The sequence below is a fragment of the Mercurialis annua genome, linkage group LG1-X (assembly GCF_937616625.2).
Source record: "Mercurialis annua linkage group LG1-X, ddMerAnnu1.2, whole genome shotgun sequence".
Lineage (NCBI taxonomy): Eukaryota > Viridiplantae > Streptophyta > Magnoliopsida > Malpighiales > Euphorbiaceae > Mercurialis > Mercurialis annua.
Window position 1 is genome coordinate 3,805,814 of NC_065570.1, and position 22,187 is coordinate 3,828,000.

At 37.6% G+C, this 22,187-nt stretch overlaps 3 protein-coding genes across 9 annotated transcripts; 1 reads left to right on the forward strand and 2 right to left on the reverse strand.

Annotated features, from left to right (window-relative positions):
• Positions 1-8,610: 8,610 nt before the first annotated feature.
• On the forward strand, positions 8,611-10,741 carry LOC126660862 (uncharacterized protein At4g28440). Its single transcript, XM_050354563.2, has 2 exons — positions 8,611-8,949; positions 10,231-10,741. The coding sequence occupies exons 1-2, from the start codon at positions 8,688-8,690 to the stop codon at positions 10,422-10,424; spliced, it is 456 nt and encodes a 151-aa protein (XP_050210520.1). The 5' UTR covers positions 8,611-8,687; the 3' UTR covers positions 10,425-10,741.
• Positions 10,742-10,967: 226 nt separating this feature from the next.
• On the reverse strand, positions 10,968-12,853 carry LOC126660870 (protein NUCLEAR FUSION DEFECTIVE 6, mitochondrial-like). Of its 5 annotated transcripts, none has more exons than XR_007635460.2 (4): positions 12,628-12,853; positions 12,418-12,539; positions 11,562-11,632; positions 10,968-11,206 (listed from the first exon to the last, which is right to left on the reverse strand). XR_007635460.2 is itself a non-coding variant. In XM_050354593.2 (4 exons), the coding sequence occupies exons 1-3, from the start codon at positions 12,768-12,770 to the stop codon at positions 12,185-12,187; spliced, it is 273 nt and encodes a 90-aa protein (XP_050210550.1). In that variant the 5' UTR covers positions 12,771-12,851; the 3' UTR covers positions 11,710-12,029; positions 12,159-12,184. The 5 variants fall into 5 exon arrangements, 4 of the variants coding, with proteins under 4 accessions (XP_050210558.1, XP_050210532.1, XP_050210550.1 ...); XM_050354593.2 differs by lacking the exons at positions 10,968-11,206; positions 11,562-11,632 and adding exons at positions 11,710-12,029; positions 12,159-12,192 and having other exon boundaries at positions 12,628-12,851; XM_050354601.2 differs by lacking the exon at positions 11,562-11,632.
• Positions 12,854-18,020: 5,167 nt separating this feature from the next.
• LOC126678257 (uncharacterized) lies at positions 18,021-19,694 on the reverse strand. Of its 3 annotated transcripts, none has more exons than XM_050373163.2 (3): positions 19,592-19,694; positions 19,018-19,185; positions 18,021-18,418 (listed from the first exon to the last, which is right to left on the reverse strand). In XM_050373163.2, exons 2-3 carry the CDS (start codon positions 19,135-19,137, stop codon positions 18,170-18,172), a joined length of 369 nt encoding a protein of 122 aa, XP_050229120.1. In that variant the 5' UTR covers positions 19,138-19,185; positions 19,592-19,694; the 3' UTR covers positions 18,021-18,169. The 3 variants fall into 3 exon arrangements, with proteins under 3 accessions (XP_050229120.1, XP_050229116.1, XP_050229115.1); XM_050373159.2 differs by lacking the exon at positions 19,592-19,694 and adding an exon at positions 19,329-19,562 and having other exon boundaries at positions 19,018-19,179; XM_050373158.2 differs by lacking the exon at positions 19,592-19,694 and adding an exon at positions 19,329-19,559.
• Between the last annotated feature and the right edge of the window lie 2,493 nt (positions 19,695-22,187).

Here is a 22,187-nt window from a genome sequence, read left to right on the forward strand (position 1 = left end):
CGAGATGTATGTAAAGCTGGGCGTAGACTGGCCAGACGAGCACCGGGAAGCTATCATAGCTCGGATAAAACAGTATGTGGAAGAGTTTACCAACAAGCCAGAGGATATTGGGGGGGTAGACCCTAAGATCATCTCGCACAAGTTAAACGTGGATGCAAAATGCAAGCCTGTCAAGCAAAAGAAAAGAACTTTCTCTCTAGAGAAACAGATTGCTATCCGAGACGAAGTGGAGAAGCTCTTGAAAGCCGGGTTCATCAGGAAAGTAGACTACCCTGAATGGCTGGCCAATGTAGTCTTGATCAAAAAGTCCAACGGTAGATGGAGGCTTTGTATAGATTTCACTGATCTGAACAATGCCTGCCCAAAGGACAGTTTTCCTCTGCCAAACATTGACCAACTGGTGGACGCGACGTGCGGATTTGCGGTCTATGCCTTCTTAGATGCTTCGCAGGGATATCACCAGATCCCGATGAGTAAAGATGACGAAGAAAAAACAGCTTTCACAACGGATCTGGGGACCTATTGCTACAAGAAGATGCCTTTTGGTTTGAAAAATGCTGGAGCAACCTATCAAAGACTCATGAATCATGTTTTTAAAGATCAACTGGGCAAAAATGTCGAGGTTTATGTGGATGACATAGTAGTAAAATCTAAGGGGATCGAGGATCACGCACAGGATTTGGCAGAAACTTTTGAAAAGCTGAAGGGTTTTAACCTCAAGCTGAATCCAGAAAAGTGTGTTTTCGCAGTCCGCTCGGGGAAATTTCTAGGGCACCTCATCTCGGAGAAAGGCATTGAGGCCAACCCGGAGAAAATCGAGGCAGTGATGAGCATGAAAGCACCCAGCTCGGTGAAGGAGGTACAAAAGTTGAACGGGAGAGTAACGGCGTTGGGCAGATTCATGAGTTGCTCGGCCAAACGATGTTTGCCATTTTTCAAAATCCTGAAGAATACAAAGAATTTCAAGTGGACAGAGGAGTGTAACGCAGCTTTTGAAGAGCTGAAGGTTTACCTCAGCACACCCCCGGTGCTAGGTAGACCTGAGCCCGGAGAAATCTTATACTTATATCTCTCGGTGAATGACGAGACAGCAGCAGCAGTCCTTGTGAAGGAGGATAAGGGTCTGCAAACCCCAGTTTACTATCTCAGTAGAGTCTTGAAAGGCCCGGAGGTCAGATACCCAAAAATTGAGAAATTTGCTTTGGCATTGAAGGTGGCGGCGGAAAAACTAAGGAGATATTTCGAGGCTCACATCATTGTAGTACGTACGAACCAACCTTTGAGAAAGGCGCTGCAGAGGCCAGAGATGTCGGGACGGCTGGTCAGCTGGTCGGTCCAGCTGGGAGGATATGACATCCGGTATGAACCAAGACCGGCTCTGAAAGCACAAGTATTGGCAGATTTTATAGCTGAGACCACAGCAAGCGACCAACCTGAGGAACCTGACGAACAACTTCTACGGTGGGTATTAGAAGTCGACGGGGCATCAAATCTGGATGGATCTGGAGCGGGCGTAGTCTTGAAAGGCCCTCACGGAGTCACACTCCGAAGCTCGGTAAAATTCGATTTCCCGGCATCCAACAATGCCGCGGAGTATGAGGCTCTGTTGATCGGATTGAGAATGGTAAACGTGGTCAAGGCCGAGCACGTAACGATAAGGAGTGATTCTCAGTTAGTCGTTTGCCAAATCTTGGGTACTTTTGAAGCTCGGGATTCGGAAATGAGGAGATACGTGGACAGAGTCAAGTTCTTCTTGAACAAGATTCAGGAGCTCGGAGGAAAATGGGTGATAGAGCAAGTTCCTCGCTTGGAAAACCAAGAGGCCGATGTATTAGCCAAAGCAGCAACAGTGAACGAAAAAATACCGGGGGCTCATTTCTCTGTTCAAAAGCATTCCAGTATCGACAACCATGAAACCATTTTTCTAACTCAGCTGTTGGAAAATTGGATGCAAGGTATAGCCCACTACCTGATGGATGGAACTCTGCCAGAAAATAGAGATAAAGCCTACAAAATCTTGCGACAAGCTCCGTACTACGCGTTCCTCGACGGAGTCTTGTACAGAAAGTCATTCACCCACCCGTGGTCGAGATGCTTGACGGCAGAAGAAGGGGAGTATGTGTTGAGAGAAATACATGAAGGTATTTGTGGGGCACACATAGCTCCTCGCATGTTAGCAAAGAAAGCAGTGTTGCAGGGCTACTACTGGCCCTTGATGGTCAGACAGGCAGAGGAGATAGTAAAGAAGTGTGAAAACTGTCAGAGGCACCAGAACATCCGACACGCTCCTACTACAGAGCAGTGCCCTATTACTAGTCCTTGGCCATTTGCAACGTGGGGAATTGACATCCTGGGGCCTTTCACGCCAACCACGGGGCAGAAAAAGTTCTTGATAGTGGCAGTAGATCACTTTACTAAGTGGCTCGAGGTAGAGGCAGTGAGCACCATCACGGAAGCTCGGATCCGGGATTTCTTCTGGAGGCAAATCGTGTGTCGTTTCGGTATACCCAGAGCGTTGGTAACTGATAACGGAAAGCAGTTCAACTGCCGAGCCTTCAAGGAATTTTGCAACGACTTGCACATTGACTTACGTTTCACTTCAGTAGTTCACCCACAGAGCAATGGGATGACCGAAGTAACCAACCGGACGATCCTAAAAGGGCTCAAGGCCAGGCTGGGGGAGTTCGATAGACAGTGGCTGAAAGAGCTACCGAAGGTCATATGGGCTTACAGAACCACGCCAAGGGCAGGCACAGGAGACACCCCGTTTTCTCTAACATATGGGTGCGAGGCGATGATACCGGTGGAAATCGGGATGCCAACTCTAAGGGTCCAGTTCTTCGATGAGGCTAAGAACGTGGAAGAACAGAAATTATGCTTAGACCTACTGGAAGAGCGAAGAGAGCAGGCAGCGCTAAGAATCGAAGCATACAAGCAAAGAATGGCTAAGTATCATAACAAGAGAGTTAAACCCTTGAGTTTCCAAGTTGGCGATCTGGTCCTACGACGGGCAGACATTACTAAGGGAAATGCTGGAGTGGGAAAACTCGAACCTAACTGGGAAGGCCCCTATCAAGTCACTGAGGTCGGACGAGCAGGAGCTTATAAAATAGCACACATGTCGGGCAGAGTGCTTCCGAGAACTTGGAACTCCCAGGTTCTTCGGAAATACTATCAATAGTTACTTGTTTTACTTTTTCGAGGTACCTAGGGGTTTTTTCACTTATGTTTGAGTTAGGCCTTTGTAAAACTCAAACATAAGTTTTTCCCCTCAATGAATAAAAAAGATTAAAAAGAATTTATGTCTTTTCAAAACCCGAGCACTCTACTCGGTAAAAAATCCACGGGCTATGTGCCATCCACGGGCTATGTGCCATCCACGGGCTATGTGCCATCCACGGGCTATGCGCCATCTACGGGCTATGTGCCACCAGCGGGCAATGTGCCATCCACGGGCTATGTGCCATCCACGGGCTATGTGCCATCCACGGGCTATGTGCCACCAGCGGGCTATGTGCCACCAGCGGGCTATGTGCCATCTACGGGCTATGAGCCACCAACGGGCTATGTGCCATCTACGGGCTAGGTGCCACCAGCGAGCTATAAGCCACAAACGGGCTAGATACCACCAACGTACTACGAGCAATTCTCGACCCCGAGCAACAACAACTCCGGGTTGTCCCAAGACAATAGGCTATCCACGCCGAGCAACTTGCTTAAACTTGGTCTATGAACAACTAAGAACCAACATATGAAAACAAGAGGATAGAAAAAGTCCACACTACTGGAGCCAGCTCGGAAACTAGTTTGAATTAAGTATGCAAACGTGTTGTCACATACTTAACCAAAATTTTCAAAAATAGAAAACAAAAACATCATTCAAAGAAATAACACGAGTATAACAAAGAGAACATAGGCAAGTAAAAAACAAGATGTATATAAAGGCCAAAGTGATCAAACCTTGCAAAAATATTCAAAGTATAACAAAGGAGCTCGGAGCTCGACATTACAAAATAAAGGAAATCTCATTCAAGAAAACAAGTATATACAAAAGAAAGTATTCAATCTTATAAAGAGAGCTCAAAGCTCAATATTCAGGAGTTACAAAAACTGTTCAAAAATTACAAGGCAAAAAAGAAAAAACTATCTAAGGAGGGTTGGAGCCCGGTTCCTGGTCATCAGCAAGGTAGTCTTCGATGTCGGCGGGCACATCATAGTCTTCTGGCAGCTCCTTGGCTCGCCGACCCAGCTCCTCGATGTCCAGAACAAAGTCTGAAACATCCACATCGGCTCCGAAACGACCTCGGACATACTCGCCCGCTTTAACCTCGCTGACATAGAGGATGCGGCGGAAGTCGTCATAAATCTTCTCTTCCCGGCCTGTGACTTCCTTCACCTCGGCCTCCGCTTTCTCAGCCCGCTGGGTGATCTCAGCAATCTGCTTCTTCTGGTCGGCCACGGTCTCCCGAAGACCCTTAGAAGCCAGATCGTTCCGAGTCGTCAAGTCGGCCAGCTGCTTGGTGAAATCGTCCCGGGCAAGGACTCTGTCATTCTCGAGTTGAGTCACCTCAGCTCGCAGCTTCTCCAGCACACCGAGGTCCTCAGCCCGGCGATCCTCGGAGCTCTTCAACTGAGACTCCAGCGTAGCAACCAGGGCAGCCCCCTCAAAAGCTTTCTTCTCTGCCTCGGAAGCCCTCCTCTCGGCTTCCCGGGCCCTCTTCTTCTCGGTCAGAAGAAGGTCCTTGGCCAGTGTCAGGTCGATCTCCACCTTGCTCTGGTTTTGATCGGCCATGTAGGCCATCTGCGAGGCCTGCAATAAACAAAAAACACAAATCAAAATAAAAACAAAGACAAAACAAGTAAAAGGATGAGAATAGAAGATATTTACCTGGAGGCAAAAGGAGGAAACCACAGCCCACAAATTCTCAGGCTGGTGGGACTTGTAGTGCTCTCGGTCAGCAGGAAGAGTGGTCACACGAGCAACGTCGCCCGCAATGACCAGGTCATGCAGGGTAGCTGGTCGACCATCGTTGTGCCTGCTGACCCACTCGGCGAAGCTGGCTCGAGTGATGGTCTGAGGACCCGGAGCAGTGGTGCTCGACCCCGACGAGATGTCTGGAAGATCAGGCATCCGAGTTGAAGGAGCCCTAGAACTTTGCCCAGCGGGCGCAGGAGTTGCCCCCTGGGGATCAGCCGAGCCCCGGATGGGACCATCCACCGTCTCGGTGGAGTCCAGGTTCACGAACGGGATATTCCCGACCGGTTCGGCACCCACCGGCACCTCGATCCCCTCCGGTAAACGAACTCGGAGGGGGATAGCATCAGCACCCCGCAGGGGTTCTTCAGGAACACCCGTGGTAGCAGGTGCCTTGGCAGCAGGTGACTTTGGCACCTCGGTAGCTCGGGGAACCGGAGCAGGAGCCGGGGCTACATTTCGGCTCGCCGGCCTCTTTCTTTTCTTCCCGGCCAGCTTGCTCAGATCTAGGCTGTTCACTGCAACAAAAATGTACACAACGAAGTCAGTACTCACACAAGTAACAAAATTCAAGGTAAAAAAAAAAAAAACAAGACTAAGCAAACAAGACTACAGAGCAAGTCACAAACCCCCATCACCGGGCGCTGAACTCTTCCAATAGTCAAAAGCAAGCTTCGGGCACAAGTCATCAGCTTGTGCTTTTTTCCCCGGGGGGGCATCATCCCGAAGGGCCGCGATGTCGTTATCCTCCAGAGGTCCCGGGATGTGGAACCACTTCTCCGGCTTGTAGCATTTGGTTACCCACGAGGTACCCATCCCATCAAAGGCCGAAGGATGGGAAATTTGAAAATAATCTTCTTTGAAATCCCGGAGTGAATCAATCACTCCAGAGACCAACCCCCCGGGAACAGCCTTCCTTTCGCTCCGGAACCGCAGGTATGCAAAATGGTTCCGGTCTTTGAGGGACATGAGGTACAGGCAGCAGAACAACCTCATGCTAGGCACCACCCCGGTCTTCTCGCAGAGCTTCAAGAAGCAAGAGAAGTGTCGAACCCCATTAGGGTGAATCTGCGACAAGGGCACCTCGAAGTAACGGCTCAACTCCTTGTAGTGCTCGAGCAGGGGAAACCGGATCCCAGACTGCAAATGCTCCAGGGTCAGCATGATGGTGTTCGCAGGAGGCACGTCGTTCAGCTTTTGCCCCTCGGGCACCAAAGACAGCTCGTATTCGACAGGAATACTGAACGTTTCCCGTACTGCTCTCAGAAAACCCCGGGTGCACCGAGAGGCCTTGATATCACGGTCATCATTTTTCTCGCTGGCCTCGGGAGCTTTTCTCTTCTTTTTCCCTTTCTCGACCGGTAAAGGTTGAGAGGTCCCAGTCTCTTCCACATCCGGGGTGTTACCTCGGAGAGGGCGAACGACTACGAACTTCGTAGACGGCTCGTCTGTGCCCACACCGTGATCATCATAACCCCTCCCCTCTTCATGATCTAAGGTTTCACCCGACATACCTATAGACACAGAAACCAGCTCGGATGAGACAAGTTTCAAATAGAAAAACTAGATAAACTTATAGCAGAATCGAAATTATGGATCAAAGACAGAGTTCCTAAGGGGTGAAACCATCAGAACATGAAGAACATCACGATGAATTTCCAGAATTTCTGGAAACTCATCGCTCAAAGCAAAACATAAACTCAAACACAACAAGGCATTTCAATTTCTGGAAATCAACAACAAAAGATCTAGCAAATCACAGTACTGAAACACATAAAACAAGGCAAACACGAACGAGTTTCATCCATCTTTGAAAATCAACAGACTACAAAACGCAAGGGGAGTTCATTCTCTCTATGATTCAGAAATCCAAAATCAGAATTACAAAGGCAGAAATCAAAAATCAAGCACACAACCAGAAGCCTATCACTAAGAACACAGAAATTCAAACACGTATTCAAAACTGAAGGAAACAAAGAACTAAAGCAAAAACTCAGAAATACTCACTTGTATATAGCACAGATGATCCTTGGAGAAAACAACAGAGCACAGTAAATCCTTCGCAAGAAGAAACGAACACAGCAGCGAACAACTTCAATTAACAGAACCAGCAAAATCTCCCCAACGATGCGAAGAACAAACAAAAAGGTCTTCAAACTCAGAGAAACAGAGAAATTCAGAAGGCGATGAACTGAGAAATTATAAGTTTTTAATTGTCTAACTCAGAGAAACAGAGAAATGAAAAAGTCTCTAAAGGTTTGAAAAATGAAATTTATACCTGAAAAGAGAGGGAAACTGAAAGGACACGCCTTTAATTTTTCTCTCTCTTTCCACTCATAACGTCTCCTAGAAAATTGCACTAGCAATAACTGCTAAACACGTGGCTGAGACGTGCGCTGAAGCACAACCGCCATTTAAGACACCCACCCAAACAGCTGTCATGCACGCCAACTCGAAAGGACAGGTCTTTTCACATAGCCGTTTCAGCCCACCCATCTCCCTGACAAGCGGCTCGGTGTCAGAGATCACTCAAAAACAAAGTAAGCACGCCCAGAATCACGTGACCTAATAACCCGGATAAACTCACCATCTCGGACATAAATATCCGACGCACTGGGGGGGGGACTAGTGATAACGTAGCACATCTAGTAGGGGCGAAGCAACCTCGCCAGGAACGAACATCGCTAAGTCAAGCATTTTACCGACCTGGTAACAATTCCCGACCTTCTTGAAATCATAGAACGCATGACTTGGGGGGTCACCGGATCGATGGGAATTCAAACATCATCCGAGACAATCATGTCTGATAAGGTCGGACCAAGAATCGTACCCGAGCTCTGAAGTATGTCCAATTCAGACCTAAGCCGAGCTCCGAGCTCCTGAGCCCGAAAGACTGGACCATCTGGTCCGAGCTCTGAGCTGCTCTCAGATACAGGAACCATGATAACTTGACTCCCAAGATATCCGGGCTCCGAGGTCCTGCCCGAGAGCGCTCACTCGTGTACCAGATCCTGGGACCACAGAAGATCTTCTGACAGGTACGTGAGGAATGTTCCCTCTGACACACCTAACAACCCGTGCCACCCGCAGGGATATTCTACCACGTCAGCATAACTGATTCTTGGGACCACTGGGCTCACAGCCTGCCAGCAAGGCAGGTTTGTCCTTAAACCCTAACTATAAATAGAGGGTTTAAGGACAAACCCTAGGTAATTTCTTTTTCTCTACTCTAAGCACTCTCTTTTCTCTTCTTCTTCTTCCTTTACCTCAAATCTTACTTGAGCGTCGGAGTGAACGTCCGGTGACCCCCACCGGAGTTCTTTCTGACCTCTGTCTGTTTGTGGTGTGCAGGTCGTTATAGCTCGGATCCTGTTTGGTGATTTATCAATAACCAAATTTTGTAGTAGTATTTTTTTTAGTTTAGGAATTAAATATTTTTAAATTGAATCAAATAAACTTTTAATTTTTGATGGAATCAATTGAAGCTACAAATTCAATTGTGGGAAGAACTGTCAACAATCCATCAAAATTACCCGGCTGATCACAAAAGTCAACCATATTTGTGGAAAAACGAATATTACAAAAAACGGCTTGTCGTCGCATACTCAAAACGGCAGACAAAAACCTAAAACAATCAGTAGAACAAAACATTAGGGTTTCTCACATCAAATCCAGACCCAAACAACTTAGCTTTCACAATCCACCAAAAACAATGGCGACAACAAATCAACAACAACAGCAGGGAACCACAAACAACAAAATAGAGAAAAGAAAACCCGTGTTCATTAAAGTGGATCAGCTCAAACCCGGAACCAACGGTCACACACTGATCGCAAAAGTTTTAACTTCGACCACAGTTTTGGAAAAGGCACGACCCACTGCTTCATCTAATCGCCTACGCAATACCCAGATCGCCGAATGTCTTATCGGCGATGAAACTGGCGCTGTTCTCTTCACTGCCCGTAATGAGCAAGGTGTAATTTTTTGGATCTTAATTTTTAATTTGTTTGTTTATCTTTAATTATGAATGTACCCTTTGTTTGATTTGCTTGAATTGTTGATGGGTTTTAATATGTGTGTAAATTGGTGTACATTACGTGGAAATGTTGGGAAATGTCTGGGATTTGGTAGGTAGTGTTATTGGGTTTGTTTTATTGATTTATGGGACTTATTTGATTGTTTGATGCAGTGTTTTTTTTATGCTTTGTAGTGTTTTTTTTAGTTGGGAATTTCTATGGCCAATTTGTTTTGGTATTTGGGAATTATGGATTTATTGGAAATGTTGATATTGAAAGATAGCTACACTGGCAATTTGGCATTTGATTAAAGTATTGATGGTGAAAGAATCGATAGATTCGCAATTTGGCTTCATAAGTCTCGGTCTGCTTTTGCTATTTTGTTCTTAGCTCTCCTATGGATGTTCTATGTGATGGAATCTTCAAATGAGCTCTTAAAGGCTGGGTGGGGTTGCAACCTTGGATGTATATGCCTGTGTGTCCTTGTTTATTGAGTAGAATTTTAGATAAAGTAGCTCTATTTCCAGAGTAAAGAATTGTTAGGAATAGATAAATTTTCTTCTAGTTTGACAAATTACCTCTCTTTCACCGAAAAGAGAGAAATTGACACAAATTGAAAGAAGGGTTGATTGCAAAACAAATCATGAAGTATGTTTTGCACTTTTAACACTAACTTTCAATTTTGGCAATTTTAAACAAGAACTATTAGTTTTTTGAAATTTAAAACACCGATCAATTTCCAATAAAAATGCTGACATGGACTGTTCTGTTGTCCACTGGCCCGGCGTTCACATCAGCGTTTTCTGATTGGAAATTGCTAGATATTATGAAATGGAAAGTATTGTCAGTTTGTGTTTTAAATGGCCAAAATTGAAAGTTCGTTAAAATTGCACAATAGTTTATGAATTATTTTGCATGTACCTCTTAAAAGACGATGATTTTGTCAAACTGAAAACTCATACATTGATTATTGACTTCTAGTACTTCCCTTCTACCTTTTCCTTTAAACAATCTGTGAGTTGTGTCAAGATGCTTTTGTCACCAGAAAATTTTCAGCATGGCAAATGAAAGGCTTGAGCGTGATAATTTAGGTTTTATTGTTATTTGTTTATATAATTTCCTTCAAAAGTAGATGCAGTAACAAGTTTTCTATTTGTAGTCATGGACTTGACCGTTGTCCATCTGTGAGTTGTTTATTACCGCTTACGTTGATAACAATACTGGCCATCTTTTGCGCAGTTGACTTGATGAAACCAGACACTACTGTAATTATCCGGAATGCAAAGATTGACATGTTTAAGGGTTCCATGAGGATGGCTGTTGACAAGTGGGGACGCATCGAGGTCACTGAACCGGCCAATTTTGATGTAAAAGAGGATAACAATCTTTCCCTTGTGGAGTATGAACTGGTGACGGTGGCTGCTGAAGAATGAAGTGATTATGGTAGTAATTCTGCTAGTAATTTGACGTCTACATAGTGGTTAATGAAATCGAAAAGCCTGGTGGTTGTTTCTGCTCGTTCTTCGTGTGGCATGGGTGCTATTAAGATATAATTTCAATGGTAGTTGGGTTTGGTATACAGAAATTCCTGAAATTGGTTAGCCCTTCTTTTTAATTTTAACTTTGTTAACGTCTATTAGGAGTATTTAACGTCATGAAGTGCTTGACGAGATTGTCACTTGATCTAATCTTGTGAAGGATTGGTGGAATCTGAACTATTGGTGTTAATAGTAAAAATCCAATTATCTAATTTCTTTCTCTTTGGTTATTTATTGTTTACATCAGCTCTCTTTTGAAAAGATATTTGGTTTCCTTTGATCAATAATCGGTTGTTAAGCTTCATAAGCTTATGCATACTCTTGAAGGGTTTAGCTTAGAACGATATTAGTCTCACGTAAACAACTCAATACTTGCTTTTTCATATGCTTCTGAAAGAAGATGTGTGTAATGGTGCATTTGCTTTGCAGGGATAGATCTTAAAAAAGCGAATAGCTCAATTGAGCAGCGAACTTATTATCAATGTTTAGCAGCAGCAGATTACAAAAAATATCCGCTTTCATAATGTACTATTCATTGCTTGCAATTAAACGTTTTCGAGTTTTTAATTCTGTCAAAAGAATGATGCTCTATAAGGAATAACAAAATCCACTGAAACTCCATGAAAAATGACCTTTGAATTTGATGCACCACATCCGAATAAAGAACAATCATCCATCTACAATACAAGAGGTATGAGAAAATAGAGTTACAATCTCACAATTGAGTAAACTTGCTAGTTGACTATTATCAAAAGCAACAAAAAGAATAATGACAGCAATGTTAAGACGCTGTAACTTTTTAATTCCCCAACCTATTAAGTCAATCAATGGTGATCACTGATCAAGGATCTTAACGAGAAACATCCGAATTACAACAGCCTAAAAATGATCATAAGCCAAGGAAACTGCACAGTTATTATCAAACCAAGTAAACGACTAGTTCTTCCCCAAGTTCAACAGCCCTTAAACATATTCTTAGCTTTCTAAACTGGAAGAAGTATCTAAGAATCCTAATAGGCTTTCTTTCATCACCTTCTCATTCAGTGCATGTACAAAAACATCGCTTGTATCCTCTGACATTCATCATACATCATCATTGCAATCTGAATGAATACAACGAATTAGTACGCCCCCTATATGATTATACGCACATGAAAGGAAAATATAATTTCACATCAAGTCACAAAACTGGAATACATTTTTGCACTGCCATCAAATTGCCTAACAGTTTGTTTAGCATCAAATGTGTTCGAAATGTAATAAATCAACGGAGGCATACATGCAAAAACATAATTACCACCGAGCATGACAACAGTTTCATTCCCTTACTATTTAAAAGGTCGTTTCTACAACAGAAACCTAAGAATTCCCAAGTATCAAAACCAAACAGGTATAAATTAGTGTTATAAGCCTCGACATTATTTCTAGAAGAGCCGATAAGAAAAGAATGCAAATGACCCCATCTTTGGTTGCTTGAACTTCATCTAGGCTTGGATTGCCCTACAAAAGGAAGAAGAATGAACATTCTCTTATATAACGAACCGAGATAAGCATAGACTTACAACACTACTAAAAGTGGAAAACCCCAAAATCTTAACGCTTCCTCATTACGGAAAGATCATAAAATACCTAATCTTGCAATGTTCCCCACTTCCCTAGACACCTAATGAAGGAAAAAAAAACGGTTCCATTATCAACACTTTAAAGAACGCAATACTAGAATTAATTAACAATCCGACAATACTTATCAAGATCGCCAAGCAGATTAATTACTAAGAAATTCAATTAGTCATAATTAATTATCAAGATCACCAAGCAGCAAACACAAGCATACATGTTATTATGCGTAAAATTATTGAAATGTACCGACAAGTTCAAAATAATTCACCTTCGGGAGTCCAATTAAAGGCACGAGGCGAAGCCGAGAGCATGGAAGTGAGTAAAGCAGAAGCAGTAGCAGTGTGATAAGGAAGCAATGTCTCCACACTGCAGCTCATTTCCACCGGTGACCTGTAAAAAATCGAAAACAACAAATCGCCAATTAATTTCAATGACAAGTGCTTATACTGTTATAAAGAGGAAATAACAGTAAATTTACCTGAAAATGCGATTGGCGAGTGAATTTTGCTTAGGGATGCGAAACGGAGAGGAAGTTGAGGTGGTTCCGGGCCTGGATTTGAGGCCGGAGCTGAGTCTGGCGGTGGAGCGCATGAAGGACCTGGCGGCTCCGGTGGCGGACATGGCTGTCAATATTATTGTTACTGGATTGGGAATTTGGGAGTGTTGTGGGGAGGTGATTTGAGGGTTTAGATCAGGGTTTTGCTTTTGCAGTTAAGATCTAAGGTGTTCACAATTGTAGGATACGTGGATCGTTATGACCCGTTAGATCATGGTATTACCTTCTGTATTTTTTTTTTAATTTTTTTTTTTGATATAGCCTTCTATTTTACCATTGTGATAAGATTCCTAAATTTTCCCCTTTCAATTTCTTACCAAGAAGGTAAAATATATATATTTATACTATATATAAAAGCACGGATGTGGAGGAACAGGCACATTTACTAAATTATCTTTTTTAATTTATAGCTAATTGATCATTTAAATGAAGGTTTTATAGTAATTGATAAATTATAAAAATAAAATATTAATTATAACTACTTCTAATTTACTTAGAATTTGTACTTTAGTTAAACTACTCCTAACAATATTATAGTTAACTTAGGATACGAACTATGTCTTGATAATTTGAATCCATCCTAAATATCTTATTACGGTAAGATAAGAGTTTTAAAGGTAACAATTTCCATTAGTTGTTTGGTTTACATGGTAAAATTATGTATATACAAAAAAGGCTTCTTTAAATAAGTACCCTACATGGATATACTTAATTAGATTTTTACTGGTTACCAAAAAAAAAGTTGATGGCATATTTTTTAAGTTTCTAAATTGCACAAATAACTTTATGATATTTGAGGATTACTGTCAACTATAAAAAAGGAAGGAAGTGGTTATAAGAATCAAAATCTCCTACAAAATCTCAAAGCATAAATATATAGCAATTAATATTCAAAATTCTTTAATAATCCTTAATTATAGCAACTGATAATTTGAATTATATGCCATAAACGGCAAAAGGGAAACCAAAAAAATAAAATGATTAAAAAAATGAAAACAACAAGCATTTGAGAAATAAAAAAAATCCAGCAAAACAAGAAATTCAAATGTAATTCCCATATATAATGGCAAATACATGATTCTTAAAAAACAAATAACAATTTTTTTAAAACTAGCTGTAATTATTTTTTTCAACAAAAAAACGATTTGATTTTTTTTAAATAATAAAATTTTACTAATAGTTACCTAATGGTTAACTAATATGAAAATTAACAAATTTTTTATTTTATAAATGCAAGAATGACAACATTGAAAGTTCTGATATGACGGAGTATGGAAGGAAGATCTTTATGTAGACATTGGTTTTACTTTTCAGTTAACTAATAGTATACTATGAATCATTAAAAATATCAATTTGTTCTTAATAACTTAACATTAGGTTGAAAAAATAAAGTTAATATGAAATTAACATGCAGTTAACTAATAGTATGCTATTACTCATTAAATAGGCACAATTAGTTAACTATTAGTCACATATTAGTTAATTGTAATTAAAAAAAGTAATTATCAATATATATTCATATTTTATATAAAAATTCATACAAAATCAGTTAACTATTAATTAACCATTAAAAAACATATAGTTAACCTTAATTATTTGTACATCATTGCCAATATCCCAATTATAATAAAAAAAGACAACAGCTGCCAGACACCGCGCCTTCGTTTATCGTTCGCTTTCGTTCATCATTCGCCTATCTTCGTCCCACTCCAACGACTGCTTTCTTCGTTCAACTCAAACCGCCTTCGTTCATCGTTTTTTTCATCAGTTTGCAGGAAAAAAACTGCAATATAAAAAATAACAAAGACGATTCAAAAACTTTAAAAATGCTTGCAGAATTAAAGTTTCTGTTATGAGTTAACTAATAGTGTACTAATAGTTACCTAATGGTTAACTAACATGGATACTGACAGTAATTATTTTTTAAAAATGCAGGAATGACAACATTGAAGGTTATTGTTTATTATAAGATCAAAGGAATTTTAATTAAAGACGATGCTGGATACTGAACTCTAAAAGCAATAACATATAAGGATTTTTTAGAACAATTATCTTGGCATCAACGGATTTCTTGACGTTTCTGTCGTCTCCTCCATGGCTTCATATCTGCGATTTTCGGACGTACGGCGGCAGCTTGGGGCTTGAGACAAATAGTTAGCTGAGGGCTGCAGCAAAAACGAACTCGATGGCGGTCGAGATGGCGGAGGGCTTGCGTCGGAGGCGGGCTAAAAGAGATGAAGAGATTTCTCGGTTGGAGGTGGGTTTTTTGGCAGCCCTTGTTTTCGTCATTTTCAGAAGATATTCAACCTAATTTCTAAACAAAATGGGGAATATTTTGTTAATGATAGGAGTTACGGATTGAAGGCAAGAATCTAGGGAAAATATATGAGGAAAAGGAAAGTGCATATAAAGTCCCAAAAATCTAGAGAAAATCTTAAGAAATAGGAAAGTAACGAATTGATTGTGGGTTTGCTGAATTAACAGTTAAGTATTTGTCAAATTTATAAATTTATTTGTGTAAAACATATATTGTTAAATCAAAAAAAAAAGTTTGTAACCGTAAAAAATTAAAATGAATTTGGTCACCGTAAAAACCACAATATTTTGGCCCAAAACAGTATATGGGCTAATTTTCTCTACAAAAAAATCAATCTTTGATAACAAGTTCAACTTTTATTATTTCATAATAACTTCACTAATTTGATAGTCATATGTAAAGAATTTTGCTGTACTATATTAAACGTACAGATGGGAGAGGTATGTATACATGTCCGTTAATATTTTAATATTTAATAAATATACACTAACTAAAATAATCTACTTATAATTGTCTAGATTACTAACTATTTTAAATATATAATTAATACTATTTTAATTATTATTTAATTAAACATATATATTTAATCCGTAATAAATATAATTATCATTATTTTAACGAGTCATACTACGAGCCACGTGTGAAACACGTAAAGCGACACTAGTGTACAAAAATACTGCGACAATAAAAAAGTACAAAATCGAGTTAAAAAATTACAAATTTTGAATCTAATTGACTTAAAAAAATTAAAATAAACTTATTTCATTTCGAGATATAAATTTGAAAACCGCGTTGACCTTTTACTCTAAATTCTTATTCCATATTTTTTGCATTGTTTGCATTATTTTGCTTTAAGTATATAGGATGTTAGATCTAATTTGATGTTTTCTAGAATTTAATTTATTACTCCCTCCGTCCCATTCTAATTGAACACTATTTCCTTTTTGGGTGTCCCATTCTAATTGACACTTTCTATTTATAAAGTACTTTTCACACTACTTTTCTCTTTATACCCTCTTCAATTAATACATTTAGAAAGCATATTTTGAAAATTTGTGATGCATTTAATGTAATGTAAGGATATAAAAGTAATGTTACTAAAATTTCTTAAATAATGTGCAATTGAAATTTTTTCAATTAGAATGAGACGGAGGGAGTACATAGTACTTCAATTTTTCTTGATACCCTTTATCTTTAAGTTTGAAAAAAAAACTCATTTTATACATTCCTTGTAATTTTTAACTCAATTTTGTACATATCTTTTCTATGTGTCAAAGTATTTTTGTATCTTCATTGCATTAAACAAACTTAAGAGATGTCAAATACCATTTACAACCTATTTTTTTAAAAATTGCTACTTTTTTTATATAGTTCAATTTAGCTAAAAAAGCATAAAATTTTCTAAAATATTGAATCTACAATATGAGCATTTTATTGAACAAATGCTAGAACTTTATAAAACACGCACATCACACATCTTTATGATCAGAGTATTTTTAAAAGAAAAAATATAAAATGTGTGAACATATGAACAGAATGGAGGAAAGACGAAATCACCTCCTTCTGCCATGAAAGAAACCAACTTTGATTTAAAGAAAGGACGATCGCTTGGCCTAAGATTGGATGTTTATAGTACATCAGAGTCTTGTCGTTATAATATTATAATCTTAATCACAAACAAGATGCTTGAGATGTTAGCTCTTTAACTTCTTAGCCTTCATTTTCTAAAGTTTTCATGCACCTATTATAAATTTTACATAACAAAAGAAACAATATTATAAATTTTTATCAAATTATTTAAGTTTAAACAAAAGTGTCAAGTTCTAGTAGTACTAAAGTATATAACTGCATCAATTTTTAAATAGAAAAAGTTGTATTGTCATATGATCTTTATCCAATTTCCAATTTAAGTTATCCAGCGCTTAATCTATACTATATATAAAAGCACGGATGGGGGGAGGGGACAGGCAAATTTACTGAATAATCCTTTTCAGTTTACTACTAAATAAAGGTTTTATAGTCATTAACCAATTAGTTATTTAATTAATCACTATTATAATTAAAATCCTAATTAGAATAGGTAGCTAAATTGTCTCCAAATTAGTAGGAATACCTATCTTTTAGTTTGATTGAACTATAAATTAAAACACTGTATTTGGTCAATATATTATTATTTAAATTTCAATCTTATTATTTTTAAAGATATTATTAATAAAATTAAGTTAATTATAATTATTATATGACCAAAAGAAGAATAAATTTAGTATGGAAACAAATTTAATAACCGAATTTATTATATTTATTTTTATAAATTTTTTTAATTAATTTAATATTAATTGTAAATAAAAAATTGATATAATTATAATAAATTTACTAATATATACATTCACAAGTTACGTTACGAGCCACGTGCATAGCACGTAATGCGAAACTAGTACAATAATAAAAGGGTTAATTTCTAAAAAAATTACGAACTTTACACGAAGTTTCATTTTAATCATGAACTTTAAAAGTTGTCATTTAAAGGCATGAACTTTCATTTTGTTTCAAATCTATCGCCAAAGTAAAATCCGGTGTATTTTATCGAACCAAAAATTCCTAATCCTATATACTCTAACTAAAAGATAATAAGATTTAATGTCAATTTATACTTTGGGTCTTTCATTAATGGTTTATTGAAGAATTTAGTTAACAAAAATACACTGAAATGATAGATTTGAAACAAAATGAAAGTTCGTGCCTTTAAATGGCAACTTTTAAAGGACATGATTAAAATGAAATTTCGTGTAAAGTTCGTGATTTTTTTAGGAATTAACCCATAATAAAATACCGAATGATTAATATATAGAAAACATGATATCATTCATTTAATTTCAAGTGTAGCAGCTGATTACTGCAGTTACATTGAATTCATGATCGTAATTGGCTAAGAAATGTAAGAAAATAATTGAAATTGAGTCAAAAACAAAGAAAACCGGCAAGTTTTGCAGCAAGAAAATGGAGAAATGGGCCATTTATGTGTGAATTAAGGTACCATTATAGTAACCAATTTTTCTCAACAGAACATATTTTACAACAGCAGACAAAAACAGAAGATCAGATTATAATCAAATGATGTTTATCTTATCAAAAAATGCAATTGGACTATCAAACTTTTGTCTTGCTTTTACTTCTGCTCATCTTTTCCATAGTGCCAACTAGTAAAGGAATGCAGATTCCTTCCGACATTTCCTGTCTATGCCTTGTACTTACTTCAGAGTTCACCACTTTAACTGGTTTAGTTTCTCGTTCACTTAAGCCAACTCTTCTGGCAAAGTAATGGTCTCCTTTCGCCGGTCTAATGCCGATTAGCCGCCCCAGCGACACGCTATTGTCTTGGAAAAAGGATGCTGTAGACTGGTTCGAGCCGCAGATGGGCATCAATAGGTGAGCGAGTCATACAAGATTTTTATTAAGTCTCGACGCAATCATTATAAAGTTCTATGTTTCAATTGCGATAAAATTCTTAAATAAACTTTGTTCCCCATATAGAACTATAATTTTTTTATTAAGTTCTCGATCTCTGAAATCGAATTCTCAAGCAAGCTAGGCGATCCTGTAATATCGACTCATCTAGCTCGCTATTCAACACAACATCTTTAACTAGAGAAAATACTCTATGATTTGTAATTCATGACGCAAATTTATGAATCACTAGGACGATAATTATGCTAAATTCAAAATGCGACGCCAGCAGCCATATTTATGCTAAATTCAGATTACTATTATATGCTTATCAAAAATAGAAAAACTTAGACGATTAAGTATAATATATTTCTAAAACATAACCTATTCATTTATTCAATTCACCATTATAGAGAATACTACTGAACTTTAATGTAATTGAATCAAAAACATTCAATCAATAATGACCAAATAATCTTAAAATCATTTATCAATTGAAAATCTTAATATAATTTCAAATGGTAAATTGAGTTCATTAGTAGTAAGTTCACCTCAGTGTCAAGATTAGAGGACGAGTATGAGGAGAAACTGGCCGAGCACAAACGCAGAGCGGAACGAGGTTCAACCGGAGCAGCCTGGCAAGGGTCCGCCACTCGAAGCCGCATGTTCATGATCTCCAACCCAAGTGGCCATCCATTTGAAGTCTCATTCTCCTGCAACTGCAAACAAACCATTAATTAATGAACATCTAAAATAGTTAATCATACATAGATCAAACAAGACTAACAAACCACAAAAATGAAGCAACCGTACAAAACAAGAAACTAATTCAGGACAAGCAACAAAAATGACCGTTGGTTACCTCTGTTGTTGCCATAGGTTACACAGCTTCCACAAGACAAGTTAATTGGTTTAAAGACAAATTAATTTGTAAGAAATTGTATAATGCATGACAAGACCACTGAACCACGTTTAAACTCTCTCTGCCGACTTGCTAAATTCCCTTCTAAAAACATTAAAAATTTAAGACTTATGGACCCACTAATATATGTTCAAATTTTCACATCAAACCAGCAAATTTTCACTTAATTAACAATTGACAATCACAACTGACAGTTAACTTACCGCCAGATACTTATTAAAGACCCTATATAGCAATTAAGAGATGAAATTGAACGGTCCAAAGGGGTTATGTGGCACCTACTAATGACTTTGATTAGCTGAAGTACTTTAAATCTAAATTAGGAGGAGATTCTGTGTCTTATCAGAAAAGGGTTAAATATAAAAATAGAATTTTTGACTAAATCCTAAGCTAAAAAGTTTTAATAAATGGTGGAAGGTAAAATTGCTGCATCGGTTTCACTTTCACCCTGCATTGTAGGTTAAAGAACATATCATTTACTCAATATTAAAAAAAAAATAGACAAAACGCTTATTTGAGTCCCTACGTTACCATATTTTTAAAATTCGATCTCTTACTATTATTTATTTCAGTCGCACTTACGACACGTGTGTGAAGTACATACACTCCATTTACGTGACCAAAAAAATCAATGTCCGTAAAACTAAAAGTGTACAAATCCAATGTTGATAAATAAAAATAAAAAAAATTATTTAAATTATGCGATCGTGCAGGGATTTAAATATGTGCTTTTGCCGGTAAAATAAATTAGATGTAGGCGATCAAAGGCTATATACAGTTGAAAGTTGCAATCACGATGTACTATTGAAAAGTATTAGCAGCAGCAAGTCATTTTCAGCTTGAAGATGACATTGACAGGCCAAATTAAAGAAGGAAAAAAATCACAACTTTTTTTTAAGTTTAGGAGACGACGTGGCAACCATTACTACTACGAAAAGTAATATTTTGGTCTTTAATTTGGCTGGCAAAATAGTCCTCATTTCCTAACTGACCCGGCACTTTCTTTCTGTTTTCTGCTATCCAGTACCATTATTAATCAGCTTTGAATTTTTCTTCTAGCAAACAATATTTTGGTTTTTGAAATTATATTTCGAAATTAAATAATTCATTTTTAACTATTTTGATCAATTAGAGATAATATTTTATATTTTTTTAATTAATTAAGGACAATAGATTTTATTTTTAAATAACATTCCGGTTCATGAATGCGTCCATATTTTACAATATTTTTTAATTAATTTAAATATAAAGATCATTGTCTTTAATTGATCAAAACGGCGGAAAAGAGAATTATTGCATTCCGATCACAAGTTCAGGAACCCTTTTACTCATTTTTCTTCTTTATGAAATGGGTAGGGTATTGACCTCTCCAATAGTTGATGGGTCAGGCCTGAATCAAAGGTACAACACAAGAAAGGCTATTGAGGCAAATATGAGGCTTTCATGACATGGATCTTTATAGATGGGTCATTGGGCCTATTGTGGAATTGATATTCGGCCTCATGTTCTGTTTGATAGTTTCAAGCATTTGGGCTGCATAACATTCAAAACTTGTATTTAAAGTTTTCTTGAAGTGAATATGTGATTTAGTTTGAGATGGTTACGGCCCAGGTTGACTCATAATGCGGCCCAAAATCAGCCTGGCCAAATTTGTAACCGGAACCGGTCACAATATAAAGAAAGTAGATTTTGGGCTGGTTTTATAGTTTTTGAACCGGAACCTCAAATTTTAGTTCTGAACCAAATTCGTTTAAAATAGTATATTTTAATTATCTAATCTATATATAATAAATTAAATGAAATTTTGTTAGTTTTAAGTATAATTAATCACTTATTTCAAATTTAATTTTAATTTTATGTATTTATGTTCAATTTTCTAAAATATATATTTTTAGAACTAGCCGAAACCAAAATCATAAACAAGATTCAGCTAATTTAAGCTGGGCCGAAACCGGCCAATTTTGAACCGGTCCTTGGAACCGTCCTAAAAATGGATGTGAATTAGAACTGCCGGTTCATAAGCCATAACCACTTGCAGATTGAATAACATGTAATTTTATTTAATATGATAACAAATATTTTATTATATAAATTATAGTTTTATATGGAATCGTATGATTTTTGCTTATACTTTTATTATATAAATTATAGTTTTTATATAGAATCATGTTTTCACTTTGTAATTTTCCCTTTTTACCTGTAAAATTTGCTTCTCTCAAAATCAATATTTTACTTTACAAGAATCAGATCGTAAGTTCGTGACTTATGGTATTTTGTCACTTCTTTGCAACATTTATTCTTTCATGCAAATGATGATGAAAATGTTGTTATTTTGTGTGAACCTATTCAAAGAAATATTACATTAATTAGACATGATTGGAAACCCTGTGAAATGGATCCAATGCCAGTTCCATAATTTAAATTGCAATAAATGAAGTAGTACGTGACTACCATGTCCTGTCCTATTTACCTAATTAACATAATTAAGTTTACTTTAATTTGAGTAAACTTATTTAATAGTACAAATCAAGTACTTAAACTAAATCATAAGGAAATAGACAATATGATGTAAAGATGGAGGTGTTGGCAGCAGAAGTGGGTGGCCGTTATTATTAGTCACTATTATATCACCCAACTTTTTTTATCACCATTTCATATCCAACATAATAAGTACTTAATTGGTACAGTTTGTTTTTTTTACTTTTTTTATGTATCAATATCATTCATCATCATAGGGCTCCATATCCTTTAACACTTTTTGGCTACATTTTTTCCTAATTTATTCCCAAATTTTATATG